At 34.3% G+C, this 27,687-nt stretch overlaps 1 protein-coding gene across 1 annotated transcript; it reads left to right on the top strand.

The window, feature by feature from the left end:
• LOC127717987 (carnosine synthase 1-like) lies at nt 1-25,955 on the top strand. Its single transcript, XM_052223862.1, has 6 exons — nt 1-98; nt 10,905-11,708; nt 12,354-12,534; nt 22,004-22,300; nt 22,568-22,830; nt 23,495-25,955. Exons 1-6 carry the CDS (start codon nt 27-29, stop codon nt 24,731-24,733), a joined length of 2,856 nt encoding a protein of 951 aa, XP_052079822.1. The 5' UTR covers nt 1-26; the 3' UTR covers nt 24,734-25,955.
• The last annotated feature ends 1,732 nt before the right edge of the window (nt 25,956-27,687 follow it).

Here is a 27,687-nt window from a genome sequence, read left to right on the forward strand (position 1 = left end):
TCTATTCTCCTTGAATTTATTTGACGATGTCGTTGTCTACAGAAGAGAGTATTTCTTTTAGCAATCTTAACTTAAAGGATAATAGCTTACCGGTAAAGGTAAGCATTTATTGTATTATAAATGACAATTTAATAATAATTACGGTTTTTTTTTAAAATGCGACCGGTTTGCTAACATCCTGACGACGAAAGAATACTATAGAAAAAAATTGGAATGAAACATTAAATTGACCATCTTTATCAGTTTATTGCATTCATGACATTCGGTGTAATACATGTAGAATAAGTATTTCATGGTCTCGAAATATAAATATTATGTGTACAGAGGCTAAATCAAAGTGCTGGATAGCACCTGTGGAAAGTTTGCAACGGTAGATGTGTCTTATTTCAAATAGGTTGTAGATGTGTATTATTTCAAATAGGTTGTAGATGTGTATCACTTCAAATAGGTTAAAGTATTTTTTATTGATTAAGGTCCTTCATATTTGTTTGTAGTAAATTGTATTATTACTAATTAAGCAGTTAGTTTTCTTGTTTGAATTGTTATATATTGAACAAACTCGGACTACGATTAGTAGAATGTGTGTTTAATGTTTTTTTCCGACTTCTAAATTTTTTTTACTTAAAACAAGAAATAATTGTAACATGATGCTGTTACGAAATCTCCCAAACAAAGCTCTCATAATTAGTCATTCCCATGGTCGCCTGACATTGGGCAAAGTCCAGTACAAATTGTATTGGTCTAGTAAAGTGATATGCATAAGTGACGCCTAGGGATTAACCCTGTATGTCATTCAAATCTTCTTGAAATCATGAACAGGAATATATATGGTTTAGGGTGGGGATTTCGACCGTTTACAAGTTCTCAAAGGGGGAGGGAGGGTGATTCTCAGGGGACTCTTTATTTCATTTGATTTGTTTTATTATCCCGTACGAGAATAGTGGGGATCTCGACCGTTTACAAGTTCTCAAACAGGATGGGGTGGGGGTGACCCCCAGGGACTCCCCTATATTTCATTTGATTTGTTTTATTGTCCCATACAAGAATATATATGGTTTAGGGGTGGGGGTGACCCCCAGGGACTCCCCCCTATATTTCATTTGATTTGTTAAATTGCCCCATACAAGAATATATATGGTTTCAAGGTGGGGATCTCGACCGTTTACAAGTTCTCAAACAGGAGGGGGTGGGATGACCCCCAGGGACTCCCGCTATATTTCATTTGATTTGTTTTATTATCCCGTACAAGAATATATATGGTTTTGGGGTGGGGATCATGACCGTTTACAAGTTCTCAAAAAGGGGGGGGGGGTGATTCTCAGGGGACTCTTTATTTCATTTCATTTGTTTTATTGTCCCGTACAAGAATATATATGGTTTTTGGTTGGGGATCTCGACCGTTTACAAGTCCTCAAACAGGAGGGGGTGGGGGTGACCTCCAGGGACTCCCCCTATATTTCCTTTGATTTGTTTTATTGTCCCGTACAAGAATATATATGGTTTTGAGGTGGGGATCCCGACCGTTTACAAGTTTTCAAAAAGAAGGGGGTGGGGGTGACCCCCGTTAACTTCCCCCTATATTTCATTTGATTTGTTATATTGTCCCATACAAGAATATATATGGTTTAGGGATGGGGATCTCGACCGTTTACAAGTTCTCAAACAGGATGGGGTGGGGTGACCCCCAGGGACTCCCCCTATATTTCATTTGATTTGTTTTATTGTCCCATACAAGAATATATATGGTTTAGGGGTGGGGATCTCGACCGTTTACAAGTTCTCAAACAGGAGGGGGTTGGGGTGACCCCCAGGGACTCCCCCTATATTTCATTTGATTTGTTTTATTGTCCAATTCAAGAATATATATGGTTCCAAGGTGGGGATCTCGACCGTTTACAAGTTCTCAAACAGGAGGGGGTGTGGGTGACCCAGAGGGACTCCCACTATTTTTCATTTGATTTGTTTTATTGTCCCATACAAGATTATATATGGTCTAAGGTGGGGATCCCGACCGTTTACAAGTTCTCAAACAGGAGGGGGTTGGGATGACCCAGAGGGACTCCCACTATATTTCATTTGATTTGTTTTATTATCCCATACATGAATATATATGGTTTAGGTGTGGGGATCTCGACTGTTTACAAGGTAAAAGTCCATTCTCAAATTGAAGGGGGATGGGATGACCCCAGGGACTCAACCTATATTTTATTTGATTTGTTTTATTGTCCTGTGATCATGACTGAAGACCGCGTGTGTCTATCACTTACTGTTCTCAAGTTATAGCTATTTGAAAATTTAAAAAAATATAAAATCCCATAGGGTTCTTTAGTAAATCCCTCCCTTCTGTAGGCCCCTCAAAATACCCATAAATAGACCCCAAGAAGAAAAATAATAAGATCTGAGCAAAAAAATTAAGTCTCCAAACTTTGTTTGGGAGACTTAATAACATAGTATATACGAATTTTATTATAGTCCGATTATGTAATAGGCCGAGTTTATTATAGTCCGAGTCTGTTATGGGCCGAGATGAGATACCAGGTTACTTTCGATACACTCGGGCTTTTACGTCTTGAAATATTTTAAACACGGAATGTATTTTCTCTTCAACCGGAGGACGGGAGGAAACCCCTGAAATCGGGATTATTGTATTCCCGTCGGGATAAAAGCATAACGTAGAAACTGCTGTCTCGTGTAGATGTGTATTGATTTAAATTTCCGCGCAGCGCAGATCCGCGAAGTAGTTTTTGTGATAGCCATTTTCAAAATGAAGTTGAATTCATTTGAATTATCGATGAACATTCAGTACATTTTAATTCAAGCTGTAAGCTAATCAAAATATAAGTAACTCAAAATTTCAAAAGCATCTTCCTAGAATTAGTATTCAAACACTAGTAAAACATTATCTAGGAGTAGAACGCATGCGATAGTCTGTCCAGCTTCCGGTTTGAGGCCGATGTCTTAGGAAAGTATATTGCTATAATAGCAAGCTATAGCAAACTTTCCAAAAACGGATATAATGCAAGGATTTGTTGGGCGTTTCTTTCCGGTTCCGAGCCGAGTGGAAATAAAATTTATATTTCAAGAGAGAAAAAAGTTTTTCTCCTTATACTTTTATACAGTAACTCTTGTAACCGTTTAAAATGAAATATTTTTGTTTAAAATAAACCATTTTGATTTCGAAGCTGACAAGTCAAAATTCTACGAATGCACTGGAAAATGCATGGCCAACGCAATAAACAAGTGACAACCGGTCAGGCTGCCGTTTCATAAAACAATCGTTAGCGTACGTTTAAACGTTAACCAAACGTAACGCTAAAATTCCGTTTCATAAAACAATCGTACTTTGCGATGGTCGTACATTGCGTGTGAATCGCGAACGTTATTAACGTGTGGTTAAACCTGTCGCAAAGCGATCTTTACATAAAAGATGGCCGTCGCCTTGCATACTTTGAGGCACAGCCGACGCCGAATCTTTAGACGACACAGGGTTTTCAGGGATGGATTGAAATCATGGACAATTTAAATGACACATATATCATATCTCGCTACCGTCTTGGTAGATAGGGCATATTTCAGTTTTCAGATACACTTTTACCACGCCTTGAAAGGACGACTTTGATAAATTTCTCAAAACCTCCTTTCACACAGACTTTCGGGTAAATTAAAAGAGAATTTGCGTGCTATGTACTTACAATTTATATGTATAACAAGTTATTTCAACTGTTTTATCAGAAATATCTCGACCAAACCATTTGTTGGTGATATATGAACAAAAACATGGACAAATTAAATTTTATACCAAATGTTTACTGTATACGCTACTAAAAGGTGTCTTCTGTCACGTCCGCGTTTTGGCAGGGAGTGCTTGTTTGTCCAATTATAATAACTCCGGTTGAAATAATAATATTATTTTGTTTTTAATTTTTATTCCACGAGGGCATTTGAAACTATCTAAATCTGTAGCTGTTAGCAAAAAAAAGCAGCACTCTTTCAAAAAGATATGGGAAGGGTATGAGGGTATATTTAAAAAAAAAAAAAAACTTGTGACAATGTCAGATATTTTGATACTATGCAAGATTCAACATTATTTGTTGGATACCAATTTTCATGGCTTTTGTGGGTACAGGTGGACCAATAATTTAAGTCAACGAATTATTTTTTTTTCTTTAGGCTTTGTATGCATAAATTGGCAAAACCACGAAATAAATATCAATAAATGCATTTTTTCCTTAATCCACGAACATTGATAGCCACGAAAATAAATTAATCCACAGTAGTTGACCTTCCAAATGACAGAAAAAAAGTGCCTGTGATGTACACGGATATATTTGTTCCTTACCTACACAACAGACGAAAAATATACATAAAATTGGAACTTGAACAATCAAATTTCGGGTGTGCAACAATACAGAACGGTACTAACTTCCCTTAAAATGGTTTCAATAGTTATATAAAATAGAAAATAGCTTTTGCAAATGTTATTATTACTATGAAAATGAAATGGTAGTACAACGATAGCCAAAGAACCTTAATACTAGTGCCTTAAAGTTTTAAAACAATGAGAAAGGAACGATACGAATAATTTAAAGAAAGCCATTTAGTTTAAATATATCTTATCTGCAAAAGTAGCAAAATGGTTATAAATATGAAGAAAGAAAAAATATTTTATAATGACGATAATAACCGAAAAGGAATACATGTTATCAAAAAATTCGGAACCCTTTGTCTCGCGGTTTTATGCTGCTGTCAGCGTAAAAGTGTAATGTTAACTAAGAAATTAGTCCATTTATCAGTAAACTACAGAATTAAAAAAAAAATTCTTAGATGGATACTGTCTTTTGGTCATTAACAACCTTCTGTCCAATTTCATGAAATTATACGAAGGGTTGACAAAGTTATTGATGTCTCAAACAAACTTTAACCACAGAGGGTCCACAGACTGTACCGAAATGTTGACCCCGACGCCGACGACGTAATCTATTATCGGTATGTCCCGCTTTATAAATAAATTTCCCAGGCTTGACAAAAAGGGTGGAAATATGTACATGTAAAATGGTAAGACTGGTCTAGATTGGAATGAGAGAAATTAAGAATTGATCATTTTAATTGCATGTTTTAAATCATTGTGTAATTCTGACATAAGATTGTAGAGACTCAAAAATGTATACATATCTACAAGAGAGTTGTCTCATTGGCACTCATACCACATCTTCTTATATCTATTTTGCTGAAATGTAAGGTCTCCATCAACAGCCAAGTAAAGCTCAAATGATATAGTATACATTTGTACATCTTTTTAATTAGTGAATTTTCTCTCGCTTCATTGTGAAAATGGAACTAAAAAATTGTGAAAACATTATTCAGCCGGAGAAAGCCATGTAAAAGAGGGTCGTAATGGGGATACCTTCATTACGAATAACGGTAAAAAAAATGTTGTCAAATGACATTAACTGTAACTTTCGATGCATGACCATTTTCTTAATGACGATAAAAAAAAATCGACTGCTTTTGACAATTTATTTTTCTCCAAAAATAACGGTAACAAATAATTATTTGAGATCTGTGAATCTCGAGAATACGGTGGCAATATGCGGCTATGAAAGAAAGAGATAACTATCTTGTGGGAACGACGTATTATCTTGAGAGAACGAGATAACTATCTTGTGGACACGGCATATAGCATCTTGAGGGAACGAGATAACTATCTTGTGAGAACGACATAATATCTTGAAGGAACGACATAATATCTTGAGGGAACGACATATCATCATGAGGGAACGAGATATATATCTCATGTAAACGACAAAACATCTTGAGGGAACGAGATAGCTATCTTGTGGAAACGATATAATATCTTGAGAGAACAATAAAACTTTCTTATAGGAACGGCATAGCATCTTGAGGGAACGACATAACATCTTAAGGGAACGAGATAACTATCTTGTGGTAACGACATAATATCTTGAGAGAACGATAACACTTTCTTGTGGGAACGGCATAGCATATTGAGGGAACGACATAGCGTCTTAAGGGAACGAGATAACTATCTTGTGGTAACGACATAATATCTTGAGAGAACGATAAAACTTTCTTGTGGGAACGGCATAGCATCTTGAGGGAACGACAAAGTATCTTAAGGGAACAGCTTTTTTTTCTTACATGGCAGCATTCTGCCACCGTACGATAAGGATATTTTGACGAATCACGATAAAACTTTAACCATTTAGTCGCTAACGCGACGTAAGCCGAAAATGACCATTAGGCGCCTGAAGTAAAGTGCATCGCTACCCTCATTAAAGCCATCGATGTGATTAAAAAGGTATTAAAAATTTTAAAAAAGAGCTATAAATGTTTTTATTCCACTGTTTAAACATATTGATAGTTTAATCAATATTTGATTGGTTGAGACTATCCCACGTGTCATTGAACAAATCTTCATATTCCATTCTGAGGATCATATTCCCCTCTGAAATCTCGGGATTACTTCGTGCGACGTTACGCGCGGTTAATGTACATAACGTTTTGAACTTCTTATTCTTCTTGAAATAGCGATGGCAAAAATCATTATCATGTTCAAATTTATTTCAGACGATAAAACAAAAAGACTTATAATTAAATTTGGATCCTTACTATTTATCAATGGGTATCTCGTGTTTAGTTTGACTTACAAAAACAAGCGGATAAGAAAAAAAATGTATGCAAAATAATATTTAATGTATTGATAGTAAACAAAGCATAGGCGGTGGAATAAAACATTCATTTCCCTTTGCCTCGGGAGATATGAAGATTTGCTCACCCTCGAAAAATCATATTTCCCTCGGGCAGAGCCCTCGTGAAATATGAATATTCTTGGGTGAACAAATCTTCATATTTCCCTCCGGCACGGGAAATAAATGTATAATGTTCTCTATTTAATAAACACAATGTGGGAACGCAACTGTATGTTTTTTTTTTTGATATTGTGGTCATTCGGGAGACTGTCAAGCGGGGCTCCGACATTCGAAATAATTTTCGGATACGTGTTTTTTTTTTCAGTATTATCTCTGGGGCTTACTTGTAATGTATATGAGAAAACTTTTGTATCTGTCATTAATATTCAAACATTGAGGGGTGCCGAACCCATTCTTAAAGCAAAAAAACAGGGGGAAAATTGAAATAAAACTAAGAGCTCCGACCCAAATTATGGAAATAGTTGTGTTCGTTCAGCTGAAGTTTTGACTTTTAATAATAGAATTGTTTTCAAAATTTTTAAGGTGTTTAAAAAGAATTAATATATAGTTTTTCCTCAAATTTAACTTCAATATGTTTACACTCACAAATAGTTCTAAATCTTTAAAAACACATGTCACTATTTATTTTTCACTGTACGGTCACTTGTCGGTAAACAACTTTCGACTGTATTATCACTTGGATATGTAATGTCGATTGGGTGCAGAGTCATGATTTGGGCTAGAGTATGCATGAAAAAAAAGTTACAAAACAGTACAACATAAGAATGAATTATAAAGATATATTGAAAATGGTTCAACTCAACAAGGCATAAAAAACCAACGATCAAAAAGATAAAGTACCGATTGACAGTTACTGAAACTAGTCTTACACCAATTATAACTTATAAAACTCACGTGTCCCCAGACTTTAATATCACTCAGTAATCATCAAATTATTCTGAAAATTGATATGTCAAAAATAGTCTAGATCGAAAAGATATTTAGTACTTGTTTTTTTGCAGCTTTAACATTTCACATACAGTCTAAAATAGGGCCATGTTAGCCTATGTCATCACTTGACGGACGGACGTAAATTATTTTAAAATTCTTCTCCTCTGAAATTACTGTTCCAAATACATCCAACTTTAACTGGATGTTCTTTATAGTTGTGTCTAGTTTATACATTCTATCCGGGGATTTCATACATAAAAGAATTGCCACCATTGCCAAAAATTAAACATAAAAAGGGGGGGGGGGGCGGTTTTTTGCTTATATCTCGAAACCTAAGCACTGCCATGAAATAAATAAAATATTTACTCATATTTGAATCGCCGTGGATTCGATTCTCAGTAAGTTGAAACCAAAGAAGAAAGTTGGTATTTGCTGTTTCTCCTATTAGTATGCAGCATGTGGGGGTATTAGTAAAGATTGGTAGGTCCATATATGACGGCCTAGTAAATTTCGGGGTCAAGATTGATATCTCATAATGTAGGTTCTAACCTGAACATGCACACCTCATGTTTTATCAAACATGAATAAACCTGAATCCTATCAGTTCCTTTTGTGGTATTCAAAATTCTTTGCGTGTATTATATCTGGAACACACATTCTAAGAGTTGCGAGGTGGTAAATTGCATGTGGCTTAATTACAATCAATAATAGTTCGAGTTCAAGTTCGAGATGATCTTCAAGTTATATTTCGAGTTACTTTCCAAGTTAAACTTCGAGTTCGAGTCAAAATTCCAGTATCAGCAACATTCGAGTCACCTTAAATTATGTTTGAATTCTTTACAAATTGTTGTTACAAATTAGCAAATACGTGATTGCAAGAATATATGGCCATATTAAATACATTTTATTGTTACATATGTAAATAGTTCTATCATGCCCACGGGGTATAACCGCCGTACGATTGATCCCGGAAGTTAATCGCTGCATCGCGAGGTTGGCAGATAGACCATCCTAAAATTTTCACCGAAGACTAATTGACGTACTGTTCAGTTAAGTATTAAATTTTGATAAAAACATAGTTTACTGATCCTGACAGCATTCTATATTACTAGAAGATGCCCGCGAAATCGCAGTACAAATAGGTAAGAGTTGAAACAAAACAAAAATCAATTTTCGTGGGTAGTACGCCGACTGAGCATACACGAAAGCGTATAAGACCAAGAAAAATAAGTACTACAAAACACTACATGTATACGTCATATCACAAATATTTCCGACTTTGTATGGTTTCAGAGGAGTTGCTGCTCAATGAAATCGGTCTCTTCCTTGAGTAGTATAGATTTATATTACAATGAAATCGGTCTCTGCCTTGAGTAGTATAGATTTATATTACAGGAACACAATGTGACTTGTAATGATCGCGAAACAAATATAACAAATAATATTTCACTCGAGTTTTTTTTACATATGTTTATTCATATTCTGTATAATTTTATTCTTTTAATGTGCATTTACATTTAATTTCGGTTTTTATAACTAATAATACAAATTAAAAAAATATTATTTGCCATTATCTTCACTGAATTCACAAAGTCAGGAAATAGCCGATATTTTTCGTGTATCTTTCACGTTTCGTTCCCGATCATATGACAGTTTATTATAAAATCGGTTGCGGGTAGCCTACGAAGGCCAATTTGGCTACGCAAAAAAATCGTGTGTCATGTGAAAATTTCCAACTAATCTAGGACTTGCATGAATTATTCTTTAATAAATAGGAAACAATTTTATTAAGTCTACCTCGTTGGAGGAAACATTTAAAATTGGGATTTCTTGTACTTGGAGTCTTTTTTTACTCTCAGTCGTTTACTAGCATATTTTTCTCCAACGACAAAGAGTGCGATATCCGGGGATTCCCGTTCTAAAAATAAATAGCGATTGTCTAACGATCGAAAAATCTAACGATTCGTCTACGTATGCTTTGTGAAACGCACGTAATCGTTATGTAGTCGTTAGTCGCACGCTAATATTAACGTTAGTCGTTATTAGCGATTGTTTTATGAAACGGCAGCCAGTTACGGTCAATGCAATTTGACTGCACAGTTAAAGTATAAAACAGATATATCTTTATTTCTCAATTAACTTGGAAATCGTAGTACTTGGCGTACCTTGAAATATTTTTAGACAATAAACGGAACCGGAACATGTAGTACAATTTTGATAAAATGAAAAGATGTACCGAAAAAAAAAACTCTACCTATCAAAGATCATCAAACGAAGAAAGTTCGGTGCCTATACCGAGTTTACAACTATAGCCGAGTCCCTTGAATTGGTATATGCAAACTCATTATTTCCTGTTGGTATTACACCCCCCCCCCCCCCCCCCAAACAAAAAAATAATAATATAATAATAAAAAAAAAAAAAAATTACAAAAAACAATATAATTGTCATCACAGACATTATTGACATACTTGACCCGAAGTTTGTAAAATATTACTGGTACATTGTAAGAGACCACATCATTAGTTCAATGTAGGAATAAAACTAAATTTATATAGGTTTTTCCCGGACATCCCCCCCCCCCCTTTTTTGTAATATAATATGGAAGTTTTGATTGACTGGTATACAAATGCGTTGAGAGAATGTTTTTAAATACTTCGTGAGTCACTGTGTTTTCCTCAACAATGAATACAGTGTCTTCCGTATACTTAGGGCGGAAACATACCTGACTGGAAATATTGATGTGCATTTATGCATCAAATATAATACTACAGTTAACGTTATATCTTACGTACTGTGAATTACGTTTTTACATGCACTACAGTCAATGTTTAACATGCATATTCTACGTGCCCACAATCGAAATTATCAGCTTTGTATCTATGTTTTCGCTAATAAACATGAGTTATTCAGTTGCGCTTGATTGGTCACTGCCTTTGCTAAAATTAGTATAAATAACCACACCCTCAGCCAACAAACATTTAATGCAGTCGTTGCTTTGATTTTTTCTGCAATTCCATAAGGAAACACAAAAATTATAAAAGACCTTTTTTCCGAAGAAATTATATTCTTTCCATTGAACTCTTACCCTTACCGCAAACTATAACCTGTATGATATATAAGTAATTATTTAAAATAAACCAATTTATTATACATGTGTACATACTACGATCTTCCTTATAATATATTTCCGAATTTTGGTATAAAAAAATCAGCTCAAAGAGATATTTTTTTTTATATTTCAGAACCATATAATCAAGAAGCAGGAGGAATTAGCTCACACAGCGGTAGAATACACAACTACAACAGGTAGCTATAACGCGTGGGACACAGATCTAACACCACCAGAGGCGTCTGTCTCACTGAACAAAGATGACGTCAACATTCAGGATTACTACAATGCTTTACAGTATAGCTTATTCGAAAACAACCTTCCCGAGACTGTGGACAGAACGAAGCAGCCGAGAACACGAAAGCGTGATACGGAAGTCGCTATAGTTGTACTGGCATCACCTGTGGAATGCCTGGCGATACTGCTAGAAGGTGGGCGCCAATGTCCGGGCGATATGCTTCTCGTGTTGTCGCCAACATGGCTTGTAAAGGAGAAATCTAATAAAGGTGAAGGTCTGCATTCGCTGTTAGTCAAGAAGGCAATTGTTTTTTATCGATCAGGAACGACATATGTCGATGTCTTCGAGAAACCTAGACGGTGTTCCTACTTTGTAAATTTCTTCACAAAGGCGATCACCGATGGCCAAAGAAATGACGGTGTGGATGTTGAGCAGGACTTGGACTGTCCAATGTCAAGTTCTGTTGAGCTGTGCAAATATGTGGACGATAAACTTCTGTCTCGTATATGGATGGCGGAAGCGGGAGTTAACTACCCAGAAACCCTGGCTATTGCTTATAAACCATCGTATGAATACAACATTCCAAAGGACGCAAATATGAAAGTGCTGATCGTCGAAAATAAACATGGCATGGATAATTACATTGAAAAAAACGTAAGACAGTTCCTGAATATGGAGAGAGTCAAGTCATTTGATAAGGTATACACATTTATATAGTGATACCTTTTCTCTTAACCCGAATAATTTCAGTCTTATATTTCCGCTGCTCTACAATGGCAAGTAGCAGAGATCGATTAGGGGGGACTGAATTTTTCTGTACTAAGATGAAGGGTTACCCCTGCGTATACTACACAAAATATATTTAAAAAAGTAAAAACAAAATTAAAACAAATAAGACGATATAAAAGGACAATAAAACTACGCGTTGACGAAAAGAAATAGGAAAAAAAAACTATAAATTCTAGTAACAACAGTTAAAAAAAAAATGATAAATTCAACACAAACCCAACCAAAAAGGGTTGGTTACTCTGGTGGAAAATATTTTCCTATTTTAAATGTATATTCTATAAGAAAAGGGATTAAACAAAGTTAGAAAGGAAGAAATAAACATGAAATAAATAAAAAAAAAGTTCAACTGTAATATTAAGCCTGAAATTGTAAGGTGAGAAACCACATTCAGTTTTGTTTTTTGATACACAGGTTTTATAATACTCAAAGGAACTTAAAAAAAAAAGCAACACTTTAATTCGCATATGTTACCAATTTCATATCACAATCTTCTTTTTAACACTTAGTGTACACAAATATACTATTTATAGTGTTATTTTTATCTATAATAAACAGATCGTGGTAAAACCCTCGGGCACCATATGGCACGGCAGTAGATGTGTGACGTTCCATAAAGTGAAAAATGTGGAAGAAATTTGTAAAGCTGTGATTGACTTATTGACCTTATTGGAATTGGAAAATACAGTTCTGGTAGAAACATTTTATCAACCTGTAGAAGCAGCAAATCCAGAGTTAGGTAATTATGATTAAAGGGAAAATTCGCGATTTTTTACTTATCATCTTATTATGTTCATAATACCATAAAAAACATATTCACCAAGTTTTATCTGGATATGAAAACTAATAAAGAAGAAAATTGGGAATTATTTATTTTATTTATTCGAACTTCCTGACTTCTGTGACGTAGTTTAAGTCTTTTTGCATGTCGGGAGTGGAATTAATCTCATTTAAGTCTTGTTCGTTAACCATCTAATAACGCGATTTAAAGCGCATCGACGACTTTTGGCGTAGCTATTAACCAACTAATAATTAAGAAAGTAAAGTGATCAGCCGTGCAACTTTTAAAAATAAAATGTACGATTTATATTTTAAGGATTTCTGATATGATTATAGTCATTATAGTAATAAAAGTAAATCATACAATAGAATATTTTTATGAATTTTTTTTCCGACGGATATTTTCAACAAACATATTTAACTGATAGTGTATTAAAAATGCATGTTTGTATTCTCACCTTTTACTTCAGTCTAGCAAACATTTTCCGCTAGTACCGTGTAAATACAATGTGTATTGTACTGTGACACTTAGTGACTACCTGTTGAATGCGTGGTTAAATTCAAGGTATATAAAGGTTTGCATTCTGTAATTCTAATCTTTTGATCTTCACTCAGTGAATTTTAGCCGTCACGGTTCACCGTTCCAGGTGTGAACATCATTTCGTATGAATGATAAACGGGAGTGATAGTTTGAGACAGAAAATAAAAAAAGAAATATAATTATTTTGAGGGAGTAATATGGTGGCACAATAACTGGATAGCCGTGGTATATTTTTATATTTTCCGTAAGCTCAGTTTAAAATGAATTATGACTGCTGAATATTATTGTAACAATGAAATACTGAATTAATTTAATTGAATAAATAATAATGGCATTCTAAACACGAGTGTATGAACTAAAAATTGTACTATTTTAAATTAGAATCGGTAACCTTGAATATTTGAAATAGATAATTACCAATTGCAATTATATAAATTTGGTCCGTCCAAAGCGATCTTTATTTACATATCCCCCCCCCCCCCCCCCCCCCCCCCTCAAACCTGGGAACATTATATCTAACAATGTTTATGTTCCTGCCCAAATAAAAATAAAAAAGAAGATAAAAAAAGAAAGAGATGAACCACTAGAGATGAACGGTAAGTCACATCAGATTCAGATATTTATATAGTTGATTGTCGTTAACTAGAGATGAATAGTTACATGTCTCTGCGTTAACTGATAAGAATAACAGGAAAGTATAAACTTGAAATAGATTTATGATGAATAATATGCAACTGCGGCACCCCTTTTTATCAAAGCGTACATGCATGTATTTTAATGACTGTCCGTTATTTCAATCATAATGACAATTGTACGTGAAATCCTATAGTTGGTGAGACTTTTTTTTTTTACCAGATATGCGACTTTTCGTATTTATATTTTCTCTTATATTACTCTTATTTAATATTTTATGCATAAGTGCGATAGTGGGAATGGTTTATTCCCCACAAGCTAACGTAATAAATTAATCAACCCTCAAGCTGATCAGACGTTAATACAACTACTATCAGTCTATCCGGAGTGAAGTTTCTTTATTTCTTCAAATAAACTTTTGGGGATCATTAGTGTACGTCCAGTGGCATATATATTACATGCATGTCGGAACAGGAAAATTGGCATAAGGTTCTATTAGAACCATGTTCACATTAATATACATTATACCCAACAATTGTGATGATGACGAATTTCTTCAACTGTTCGAGAACAATCTAATTGAAATATAAATCTGTGATTTTACTATGTCCATAACTTCGATGAACCAAAGCAAGTTAGATATCGACCTGTATTTAAATCAAATTTGTTCTAGATGTTCTTTCTTATATTCAATATACAATTTTAAATTGCGACTATCTATAGTTCCGTAACTTTCTATCTAGGCGTATAAACCAATGATCGACAAGTGCGTATTTTTTAAATCAATAGTTTTTCATGTTTCAAAATGTCCATCATTATTGACAACGAGTATATACTTACATTTTCCCCAATTTACCCGTGGAAAAATATGTAAATAGATTTTTATTTTATCAAATCTTTTTTTGGAATTATTTAGATTTTCATAAATATCATTCTTTACACTAAAAATGTTATTTATAAACAAGCGTATGAGTTTAGTAATGACTAGTATATCACTATCGGACACGCAAGACAAAGATTTATATTACACCTGATAGTTTTAACAGGGGCGGATTCAGGATTTTGGAAAGGGGGGGCGTAGTATTAAACAATTTTTTGGACCTTTTTTTGACTAAAAAACATAAAATAAGTGTAAAATGCATTTTGTAGTTAAAGTGTAGGGGTTGGACATTTTTGGTGCCGTATTCTCTCAATCAATTGTCTATTATGAAATGATTGGATGGATCCAAAGCTATGTACTAATTAATTTATTTGATGTGTGATTTGTCAGTAAAAAATGGAAATGGAAAATTCTCGTTTGTTGTATGGTTAGTTAGCATAACCTCACAGATTTCTTGTTGTAAACAAGATATACGGCTATTCAATGAAATTTACAATACGACCGACACGAAGAAAGACAAACAAGCAATGTTCATCCAAATGTTTGGTTGAAATGTTTCAAATTCACCCAACAAGGGAAGTGAGGGGTTCCAAATCAACCAAAGGCTACGAATGAGTCGAAATGACAATGAAGTTGTGAATGACGGTCGACACATGGAGACATTAGGCCGCACCCAGCAGCCAGGTTGCAGCCGGGCCTTGAAAAAAGTATTCAGTATATCAGTTCGGCGAAACAGACATTCCGGTCAGATATGGGATTCACATGCAACCCCCCCCCCCCCCCCCCCCCCCCAAAAAAAAAAAATTACGCCCGTTTTTTATTCATCATGTTCATTTAATGCTAAATAATTCTGTTGAAAATATTTTATCTACTGATAGCAAAAAAGTGGACAAGATTATTGTTTTCAATCCAGATATAGCCAGAATTTTTGTTTAAGGCAAAAATCAGGGTCAGATTTTTTCTCTTAAATATCTCAGACTGCCCTTTCAGATCAAATGGTCCGTACCTTAGACTTTAAATGTATATCTAGAGCTTACTGACTGGGGATCACTATTCAGCAATGTTATTAATGGGCTCGGGCGTGTGGGGTTAAACATGTTTTCGTAGGTAAATAATATTGCTGTGGAACTTTTTTTTTCATGAGAGTGTAATAGAGTATTACTTTCTGTTGGGTGGAATTGTGAAATAGAAGTCAATACGTTCTTGCTCAATACTTTGTCGCTTTGAAGGCGTCATGCTTGTCATCCTCAGCCTAAGCAATGTGTTACTGTAATTTGAATTTCAAAATGACTGAGTGACGGTTTTTTTCGACGAACTGGTCAACTCCACCGTAGAGAATCACATGACTTTGACATAATCAATAATATATTACCGTAAATACGAGCGAAAAATATCTTTATAAGTAAAGAATTGTCGCATAAAAAGTAAATACACGGGAAATGGCAAAGTTCACGAAGTCTAGTCTGATTAATCATTTTACAAAAAAAAAAAAAAAAGTGCCCTCTACGCCCCCCTCTGGATCCGCCACTGTTTAAAATGGAAAGTTACAAGTTATCGGCCGTGTACACTAATCAATACCCTCAGAAGTGAAGCGATGCATGAACATGCTTTATGTAATTGTGAAAAAAGAGTTTTTAAACCCGACAGGAAATCGCTTGAATACCTGGACGTGTCACCTCACAATACCTCAGGGAATAATTCCTTTAGCCATGCTGGTGATCAGATAAGAGAAGGTCCGAATTTATTTAAATAAGTTTATTACATAAAAGAATTATGAACAAATTAGATTTTCGAAAACGATTTTACACGGAACACTTATTTATGACTTTGAACTTTGACTTTTTAACTAATTCCCATATAAATTTCTTGTTTCAAAAACTTCGTAAAGAAAAAAACAGTTTTAAAACGACAGACCATAGTTATTTAAAAAAATAATTACATTTTCCGTATTAAGTTAGCAAGGATTTGTATACAAATCCTTGGTATATTTAACTAAGCATGGCGATAAAAAGGGGGAGACAGGTGATCATGAATGCGACAGGAAATATACTCTTCGGGTTCATTATTATACGACACTTTATGTTTTTCTTACCAATTATAAGCACAGCCACAAACGATAAAACAATTCAATCAAATAGTTATTCTGTATATAAATGATTTGTTTCCAGCTGCAACTCTAGGTCTATTTCTTTTTCTTTTAACAAGGCGCGAATATGGCACTTCCGTTTAAAACTTTAGCGCCCTCTAGTTTAAGATCCAATCGGAATCCTTCTATGGAGGTATGGAATCGGCCGAGTTCTGACGAATGCGACAATGCTTCGGAGTATGTTTATCATTTTCTAAAGGATGTGTGCGGGGACTATACCAATTAAATATTTTATTTTCATTTTAAACTTAACTCATGTTCTTAATTCACGCAGATATTTATAGATCCGTGTGTATACAGTTGTTTTAGAAATATCTATATATCTGATGTTAATAAGATATAATTGTCTAGATAACATTTTCGATATAATCATGCTATTTCTTTTAGCTTGATTGGAATTTTCATCAAAGCTAAGTTAGAATTATTAAAACTTTTCTGTACATTAAAAACGAGGAGACATTCATGTTGATGTGATATCTGAACAATATTTCTTTTTCATATCAAACATATGCTTCACTCAAATATCATTAACAAACATTTGAAAACATTTATGTCATACATCATACAAATATCTATTAGAAATATTATGTAAGAATGTTTATTAAATATTTCTTTTTCATATCAAACATATGCTTCACTCAAATATCAATAACAAACATTTGCTAAACATTTCTATCAATACATCTTACAAATATCTATTAGACTAATATTTTCTAAATAAAATCGAAACATATATTGTTATGACGTTATTGAAATACTCATTAGATATTATCGGTGACATCCCGTTAGTCCGACAATCATTTTTCCGACATCCCATTATTCCGACAGCCCATTACTTCGACATCCCATTATTCCGACAGCCCATTATTCCGACATCCCATTATTCCGACAGCTCATTATTCCGACATCCCATTATTCCGACATTCCATTATTCCGACAGCTCATTTTGCCGGCAATGCATCTGTTATAAGTGTATGGGTAAAATTTCTCCAAAAGACCAACTACGTTCTCGATAATATTTGTGGTTGTCCTTAGATTCCGATTATTCTTCTCATGCGGGATATTTGTCTCAGTGCCTTGGAATTGATACACATTCATTGCAACTGCTGAGTCCTTATCCCCCCCCCTCCCCCCCCCGTTTTCGTTTTACGGGCCGGGTATTTTATTTGTCTTTATATTTCGGCGTTTGTGTGTCCATTGTCATTCTGTGCTGTTCTAGTCCCCGGTTTTGTTTTTGTCTCTTCTTTTTACTAGATCTTCGGTTTCCCCTCTTTCGTATCAAGGGAGTGATAATATAAATAAATATATCAGAGTTGGATAACCCTACCCGCACTCTTTGGTCGTAATACTTTCAAGCCCTTGTATCACTCAACCATAGATATAGACTCAACTAAGTTTCATTTAATTTTGTCGCGGAAAATAGCGACAAATGAAGTGTCAGTCAAAAATGAGGAAAATCACGAGACATATACAAACCCAGGGCCCAGAAAAAAAAGAGGGGACAGGACGGGGTAAAAACGTTTAAGATTTACTCCGTTCTCGATATTTCTAGTTCCATTTCAAACCCAAATTTAAATGATTGAAACCAAACCTGAGAGCTGGGGAGCTGCCGAAAGACAACAAGATACACGCGAACAATTGCATGTTTAACAGGGAAAGAAAATAATCCATTGTTGGCCTTGTTATAAACATATAAGGGTTTGATGTGTTGTCTAGTTTTTTATCGGCCTTTCACCATCTTTGTGAACGTTTCAATCAAAATTCAAGACTCGCATGTAGTTTCTACTTCCTCTGGAAATTTCAGGACTGTAGATCTATTATAAAGACCCAGAGCCCCTTTCTTTTTCCTAAAAATAGATTTTATGCAGTGATCTCCTGATTATGCAAATTTTATGGAAATGACCAATTGATGGAAATCTTAGAAATGGTCTTTGGTGGACTACATGTAATTTCTAAAAAAAAAAAAAAGCAGTCAATGGTACGTTGTACAGCATCTTAACCGAAATCACCCAGTCAGCTTAAATCATTATAATCGTCCAACATTCGTTAGTCTCGTGGCATTTCCTTCCAGTTATCCCGACTGTGAAGGATGGCATATGTAACTCGAGGAAGCCGAGGTGGACAAATTCTTATCTACAATGGTTTTGAGTACCAGAAAAACAAAACCAAACTTGATAAACTGCATAAGAGATATTGGCGTCCTGCATGTAGATCCCCGCTTAGAACAAATTTTCAGTAAAAGGGGCAATCCTTACAGTGTATATTATTCACTTATATGAGACATGCAGATAGCTTAGTCTACATCAATCTACGCCAAATTTTCATTTATAGAATGTACAAATGTCATTGACGAACCAAAAAATGGGCATTTCGTCATAACTATAATAAAATCAAATTAATCTTTTTTTCTCAATATGTGTAATTACTCAGTTTAACTCTCGTTTATATTAAAGAGAGAAATCTATGTTGTGCATACCGAAAATGGGAAATAATGCAGCTTTGACTGTGAGTAATTGGTATGAATTATGGCCTTTTTGTGTTGTAGATTTCAATTAACCCACAAATGTACATAATTTAAGGCGCCGACCATTTATCTTTGTGAGGTGGGCATGTTTTTTCTTAATTGTTTGATTTGAAAAAAAAATATTTGATTCATAAATCAAGCCCCCCAAAAAGTGTTTGATTTGAACGCTGTGTACCTGTTGAATAAATACTGTTTCTAAAAAAATATTATTTTCAACCTGAAATAATTTGAAAAAAAAGTTTGCTTCTGCTAACTATTTAAAACCTTGTTTTGCTTTGTATTTTTATTGGAACAAAATACACTCTAGAAAAAAACTATTTTGGTGAAAAACAATCATAACAAAACAAAATCCAATGGAGGTCAATATATTTGCGTTGGTTTAACTAGTTTCAAGTGTCTATTGTTTGTTCTTGTGTAATATAAAAATAAGGATATGTGGTATGCTTTCCAACGAGACAACTATCCACCAAAGTTCAAATGAAGTGGATGTAAGCAATTATAGGCAACCGTACAACCTTCAACAATGAGAAAAACCCATACCGTATAGTCGGCTATAAAAGGTCCCGACATGAAAAATATGAAACAAATCAATTGTGAAAACTAACGGCCTAATTTATAACAAAATAATTTACGAAAAACAAATATGACAGACATGAACCTACGACAACCACTGAACTACAGGCTCCTGATTTGGCACAGACACATTCAGAATGTGGCGGGGTTAAATATGTTTGAAGGCGCCAACCCTCTCCAAAACCCGGAACAGTGGTGTAACAGTACAACATAAGAACAAACAATAAAAATCAGTTGAAAAGGGCTTAACTCATCAGATCGAAACAAACTGGACTAACGCTTGCTTTGTCTACCATTCATTGGTAAAGTCAAGAAAATTGAAGATTGTGTATTTTTCATAGCAAATTATATTCCGACCCCGCCTAATTTGTTGAAAATAGTTTGATGAGAATCTGTATAAATAAATCCCTGTATAACTTAATTCGAATTCTGCATATATATATGTATTACGTAATTAAAAGTTTATATAATTAAAAGTTTATATAGTCTGTATTTGTGCATGCAAAATATTGTTATGTCATAATTTCGTATATATATCGTAAGTCTATCCATACGGAAACAGTTCTGTACATCCGTTTTTTGAATTCTGTAAATACATAAACGATTTCTGTATGTACGAAAAGGCGCAAAAATACCTAATTGAATAATATACCTCTATACACAAATTTTAACTACGTAAATACACATTTCGAATTAAGTATATAAAAAGTATTCGAACTACCTATATAGTATACGGAATTATTTCTGTACATATGTACATTGTAATAACATATACGTTTTAATACAGACAGAAATAATTTTTTACATCGGATGACCGTGAGGGCATTCCGGTGTATTGCTGTCGCCTAGATTTCCATTACGTAACGTTCGTGTTGGGATTGTAACCGATCTATAAACATGATAAATACGCGGACATGACCGAGTGCAAAATAACATTCCTTATCGCTTGTTATAAATTCATTTTTCAATGGATACTCCTAAAAATATTTTTTTAGAACATAAAATAATAATATGAAAATGTTTGTCGTTAGAAATGTATATAAGTAAAAAATCTTTAATATCTATGCACACGTACAGAAAATGTGTGTTAACGCATGCGGAAGAATATCTCAAGAACGTTTGCAATCTCCCATGTAGAGTTATCGGGCCTCGCTCTCTCTCAAGGACCGATAACTCTGCATGGGAGATTGAAAGTTTGGCAGGAAAATATGAATGCCTACTCAAATCCAATCTATTAGAAAAATCGAATTATCACAGAAGAGTGTCCACCATGCACTTGCAGTGCACTGTTATTAATATAGTAGAATAGAATGATATACAAATGGATGAAAATTATATATACATGTAACTGTAATATACAAATATTAATATAAATAATATAACAACAAACCAGAGTATACTGATTTGTATCACTTCAATATCATATTTATTACGGTGAGGTTGAATTCCCTGTCATTAATTTATCATCCACGCACGAACTTGTCTAAGAAAAAAAAATATATCTGTACATTAACCTCACTTTCAGGTATAGAGATGTGATTTTTATGACCCCGCCGTAGCGGAGGGGGCATTAACTTTTACCCTTGTCCGTCTGTACGTACGTCCGTCCGTACGTCCATCCGTACGTACGTCCCAAAGTTGGTTTCCGTTCTCTAACTTTATGAAACTTATACATAATGCTTATTACCACTAAATACAGATCGAGTTTGAATTTTGGTGGCGTCACTTTTACCGTTCTAGAGTTATGCCCCTTTACAAATGGAAAGCAAAAAATATTTATTTATTCATTATAAAAAAATATTAACAAAAAATGTTTTAATATTAGCAATCAAACATTGGGATGAAATGTTATTGTTAAAATACCATTCACGCATAATTTCTGATGTAAACAAAATGTCTATAAAATATTTATGATAAACATATATATAACCAGTCAATAATATCATGAAAATATTTTGTGTAATCTGGGTAACTGGACAAACAAATTTTTAGCTTATTCAAATATTTTCTTTAAAGAAAATACAGGAACATGACTTTAAAATTACACTTTTTTTTTGAAGTTAAGAATCGCAATTTATTAATAACCCATCTTATTATATTAATTATGGGAAAACAAATATTTGTTTTTCAGCTGATTACTCGTTCAGATGGAGAACCATTGTATGCAGAAGAATAGATGATACACCACTTACAACACAGATGGTTTGTGGGATAGGTCTGAATCATCAACCAATCAATGGCGACGACACCATTCCTCAAACTTTTGAAACAACAATGAAAATGTGGAATATGCCTGATGATGATATGAATCGTTTATTCGATAAAGTATCCACAGGTTCAGAAAAGATCATGGATCGTATTATTGAATATGAACGTGGGCTTTCCACAGATATCAAAGGAGGCGTTGGAGCACGAACTGAACTTATAGGTATGTCTTTTTCTTGCTTGGGCTTTTTTTTTATTAAGCTGACCTGTCATATAGCTCCTAACGTTGCTACGTATTTATACATCCTGGGCATTCAAATGTTTGTATTTGTTCGTTCCCGGTGAACATGGTGATACAGGAAAGCCATTCGGATGCACAAAATTTATAAAATGTTATTTTCATTCAGTCAGTTTTACCTAAAGACTACTATAGAATGATTACAGCTGTACACGATATTAATATTTAATGTTTCGTTTTTAATTTTGATAGGTATAGACTACGTTCTGGGAATGGTAGATGGACAGTTGGAGGCAGTTGGAATAGAAGTGAACAGTCATGATTGTACCATCAATTGTCAGTTGTTTGAATTCTTGAACCCCCATAGACAGGGAGAAGCAATGAAACCACTAGTGGAGACTATGATAAGACGTTCTCAGCTGTTTGCCATGCAAGACAAATTAGTTCTTGTAGTCGGAGCTGGAGGCTTCAGCAAGAGGTTTATATGGGAAAGCTTTCGATCATTTGGCATCAATGTAAGTCATTTTATGATGGCATGCTGTATTTTTATTTGCTTGAGATAAAAAGGATGGGTTCAAGGCTTTTTTAACCCCTTATAATTCGAAAATATTAACACAATCACTTAAAAATAAAAAAAGTTGGAAGGGTATTTATCCCTTAAGGGCTTTTGAAAAAATATCTGGTTCCGTTCTTGATATTTTAGACGTTTTCAAGAACCACCATTTGAGTCTGCATATAGATAAAGATATCTATATAACTTTAAGTATAAAGATGTGGTATGGTTGCCAATGAGACATATCTCAATTAGAGATCAAACAACGTACTGTAGATGAAAGCAACTTGTGGCCTCCGTATGTCTTGCCATGATTGCCGTTATTTTTACCATTACGGACAATTGTGCACCCTTCCCTCGGACCCTGGATCGGTCCGTCCCTGTTGTATGACTAGAAAGCAGTGGATTAATTTCGTTTAACATATAATCTATAACTAGATAAACAGACGACCCGGGAAAGAAATTCCGGTTATTTCAAACATAAATTTAAAGTGCTTTAATTATACACCATACCATTTTAACTATAGGTATTTAGATGTAGTACGGGCATGTTCTCTTACATGTAGCATAATAATTTACCAGTTGGACAATATATTATAATTTCTTGATTTTTGTCTTTCTTCTAGGTTGTTCTTGTTGAACCAGATAGTGCAAGCTTTGGTGCATCGAGGTGTACAAAATTTATTCAGTACGATTTTCTTGACCATAAACAAGACGAGGCTCATGCTACAGACATCATTAAAATTCTCAAAGATGAAGGAATAGTTGTCGATGGGTGCGTTACATTCTGGGAAGACTGTGGTCCATTAGCAGCAACGATTTGCGACATGTTAAAATTGAATGGTCCAGGAAAACGTTCAGCACACGTTGCGAAAAGGAAAAGCTGGACACAAAACGTGTTACGATCAAGAACTGGCAATATTCCGCACTTTCCGAGATCTCATCTTTATTCCAGTATATGCTGTTCTATAAAAAGTGAATCTGACGTCGACAAGGCTTTAGAGAAGATTAGGTTACCTGCAGTTTTAAAATTGGAATACGGGTCAAGTGGCGTCGGCGTAAAACCGGTTGCAGACCGTGTTGAGTGTATTAATATATGGCAACAGTTATCATCAATTCTTCAGTCCGACGAAGATCACCCTGGTGTTGGGCTCGGGCATGGCAATGATATTATGCTTATGGAGAGAATAGATGGCACAGAACACGATATAGATATCATTATATTCCAGAGGCAGCTTATTGCTGCATTTGTCTCGGATAATGGACCAACCAGGAAGGGCTCTTACACTGAAACAGCAGCCTTACTGCCAACATGCCTACCATTGGATAGAAAAGGACAGCTTATCACTTCTGCTTATCAGTGTTGTACTGAAATTGGACTCGTTACTGGTGTTTTCAACGTTGAAATGAAAATGACAAAAACGGGACCAAAACTGATTGAGATAAATGCTAGAATGGGTGGTTTCTATCTGCGTGACTGGATCAAGACTTGCTATGGGCACGATCTTTTACTCTATGCGTTCATGGTTTCTTTGGGTATCAGACCAGTTATTACGAATATGGAACCAAAATGCACTCTTATGGGAATGATGTGTCTGTCATCCGTACACAAACAACAATTAAAAAATCCAAACAGTTTGAAATTCTTAAATGCGTTAGTTTCAGGAAATATTGTTCGGTATAACCAGATCGAGGCTTCCTTAGACGAATGTGGAAGTGAAAATGATGAGGAACCTTTTGCTAACATTGCTGTAATGGACAAAAATTTGGAAACGGCAAAAGCTAAACTGATCAATATCGGCAATGCTCTTGGCTTAAATACAAATAACTATGACTATAACTTCTTACTGAGTCATTTTAAATAATGACTGTTAGCGGTTAGGTGTTCTCATCGGTTACCGCTGTCGTCATTCATGAAAACCATTTATCATTGCTCGGCGATTACTGCTGTTGTCATTCATGAAAACCATTTATCATTGCTCGGCGATTACCGCTGTCTTCATTCATGAAAACCATTTATCATTGCTCAGCGATTAACGCTGTCGTCATTCATGAAAACCATTTATCATCAAGAAAAGACTGCACATTCCAAGAATAGCGGACCTGTAAAGTTAGGAACATTGTACATAGTAACAATCTTCGTCATTGCATTGAAAATCAATTTTGTATTTTGTTAATTTGTTTAGTTTAAAAAAAAACTAAGTTCTGTTTAGCTAACAAAAAAAAAACATTCATTATATTGTTTTTATTTTTAAAGAGTTAAAAATTACTTGATATGTTTTTTTTGGGGTAAAGATGAAATGCAATCAAAAACCTATGGTACTGACTTGATATCTATATCTTCCAAGGTTGATCACTACCTTTGGTAGGTCAAACAAAATAGTGCAGTGAAGTGATCATTATTTAGATCATATCCAATCAATGTCATGCAATTTATTGATGATATGTTATACTTTAATATTTTAGTTACAATATGCTGTGTATTTTAATTACCATACGTGTCAAGAAAACATTTATTTATTAAAAATTACACAAGTAATGAATGGTGTATGAATCTGTTATAAAAATAGGTTCAACTACAAATATACAATCATGAACAAAGGAAGATAACCCCAACTCATATTTTTAACTTGCTTAGAAAAATACAAATCAATGTTTTATTTAAAAATTCACAAAATTGCAAAACGAAAGCAATCTTTTACCCTTCAGTGCTCACAAGCATTTTGATTCACTTAAGTTTAATGGAATGGTTTTATGCAGTTTGATTGGTTGACCGATTTCCACTGTTTACATCCATGGAATCCAATTTTACAGATGCGTTTAGACATTAAGAATAGCAGACTTGTTGTATATACTAGCTAGCACTCTTTAACAGTTAGTTAATTGTGTGTTGAGGATCTGAATTTTGCATTTTGTACTGTTTGCATAATAGCTTACATAATTTAATATTGTATTTACGTCGTATTAAAATTTTCTTTTGTTCGTTAAACATTGATCAGTCAATTGTGAGGGAGCAATGTAAAGGAATAAAATAATTTAAAGACATATAGAAGGCAATTGTTTTCAATTAACAATTATAGAATTTTGTCTTATCTTTTTATTATGTCAAGCTATTCCTAGCCTATACAAGTTGTGATTAAATTAAACAGAAACTATCCAAGATCTGCCATGATGATATGAATTGGTATGTTTTCTGCACCTCCAAGAGTCCTGAACAGACATGACATATTTGCCACTGAACGTTAAGTAACCAACAATCAATCAATCTTCACCTCCACTATATGAGATCGAGGATATCCCCATTTAACCCATAACCCACATAAAATCTCAAAACACTGTAGACTTCAAAATATTTATATTTATTATTTAAACAAATAGGTTGAAATTAATTGATCTAATCAGTCCTGACGTGCAAGTTTTGTCAAGGACCAGAAAAAAAACTGAAGTATTTCATACTATACTATACATTACTTTACTTTTGACAGTGACCAGTTCAATTTATATACACACAAAAATTAGAGATTTAAATATTATTTTCATTTGCACCAAATTCGCAAAACAAAATGAATTTTATATAAATTTTCGACAGGTTACATATTCTGTGTTAGGATATTCTGGTACTCGGTCAAGTATTAGAGACGACTTAAAGAAGTAAAAACCAAGCTTACAATCGGTGCAATTTGGAGAGAAAAATGACAATCATTTGAAAGCAGTTAATTTTCCCCCAAATTGCACCGATTGTAAACTTTTTTTAGTTGCCCTTACTTGACAGAGTACCATATGTCTTACCCCAATGTCGGTAACCTGTCGAAAAAATTATAGACTCCAGAGTCAAAAGACGGCAATATGAAAATAGTCTCTTAAAACCACAAGCCGAAGAAAGACTTTAAAAACCTTAAGCCGAACAAAGACCTTAAAAATCACGAGCCAAAGAAAGACGGAAACAGAAATATTTTAAAAAATACAAACCAGCCAAAAAAGGAATTGAAGAAATAAGCAACATGATGCCGCCAAAACTGGAGTTCAACTCGATTGCCTTTAATAATATAATATACTCCGTATAAATCGAGCAAGAAGTCGCATTCAATGGTTTTATAATGAGGAATCGGATGATTGTTTGGTTTCAATGGGAACATAGTTATGGTCATCTGTAGCTGTTTAGGTTTCTGTTGCATTAAAAAAAAAAATATTGTGCATTTGTGTTCTTAGTCTTGTTTATTCCAGTCGTTGCCTTTTACAAAATTTCGTGCAATCTATACAATAACTGTATTACTTAAACAACATAACGACGAGAGGACTCGAATTAGAATCTAGAATGGGCATATCAGAGCTTTTTTTTTTGGAAAGAGCGCATGATCAAGACCTGTCGGATATTAACTGTATAATAAATTATCTTGTGTAAATTGTGTTAAATTTTTTATGGAAAAGACTTCACTGTAATGTGTAAAACAAAATGTCGAATGGTGGAGAGAGTACCAACACTAAACAAAGCACCTGTGCTATTTTGAATATGTCTACTTTGTCGATTTTGTGGGTTTTTCTTTGTTTTGTCCTAGACTTTCAATGCGAGACATGGATTACAATCCGGTGGCAGCAGTGGCATTAACATTCGTATATAGCTCCTGTTACGAAGTTTTCGTCTACCATATGTCCATTTTGCTTTACCTCATTTTCATATGGTTAAGTGACTGCTTAAAAAAAATGTATTTTCTTATGTGAATTTCTCTTTTATTATGAGTACAAGGATAACTATATTTGGTATATGGGTTCCTTTTAAGGTCTACGTGCCTGTCAGACAGGGTTCACCTGACCTTGACCT

Source organism: Mytilus californianus, unplaced genomic scaffold, assembly GCF_021869535.1.
Source record: "Mytilus californianus isolate M0D057914Y unplaced genomic scaffold, xbMytCali1.0.p SCAF_10, whole genome shotgun sequence".
Lineage (NCBI taxonomy): Eukaryota > Metazoa > Mollusca > Bivalvia > Mytilida > Mytilidae > Mytilus > Mytilus californianus.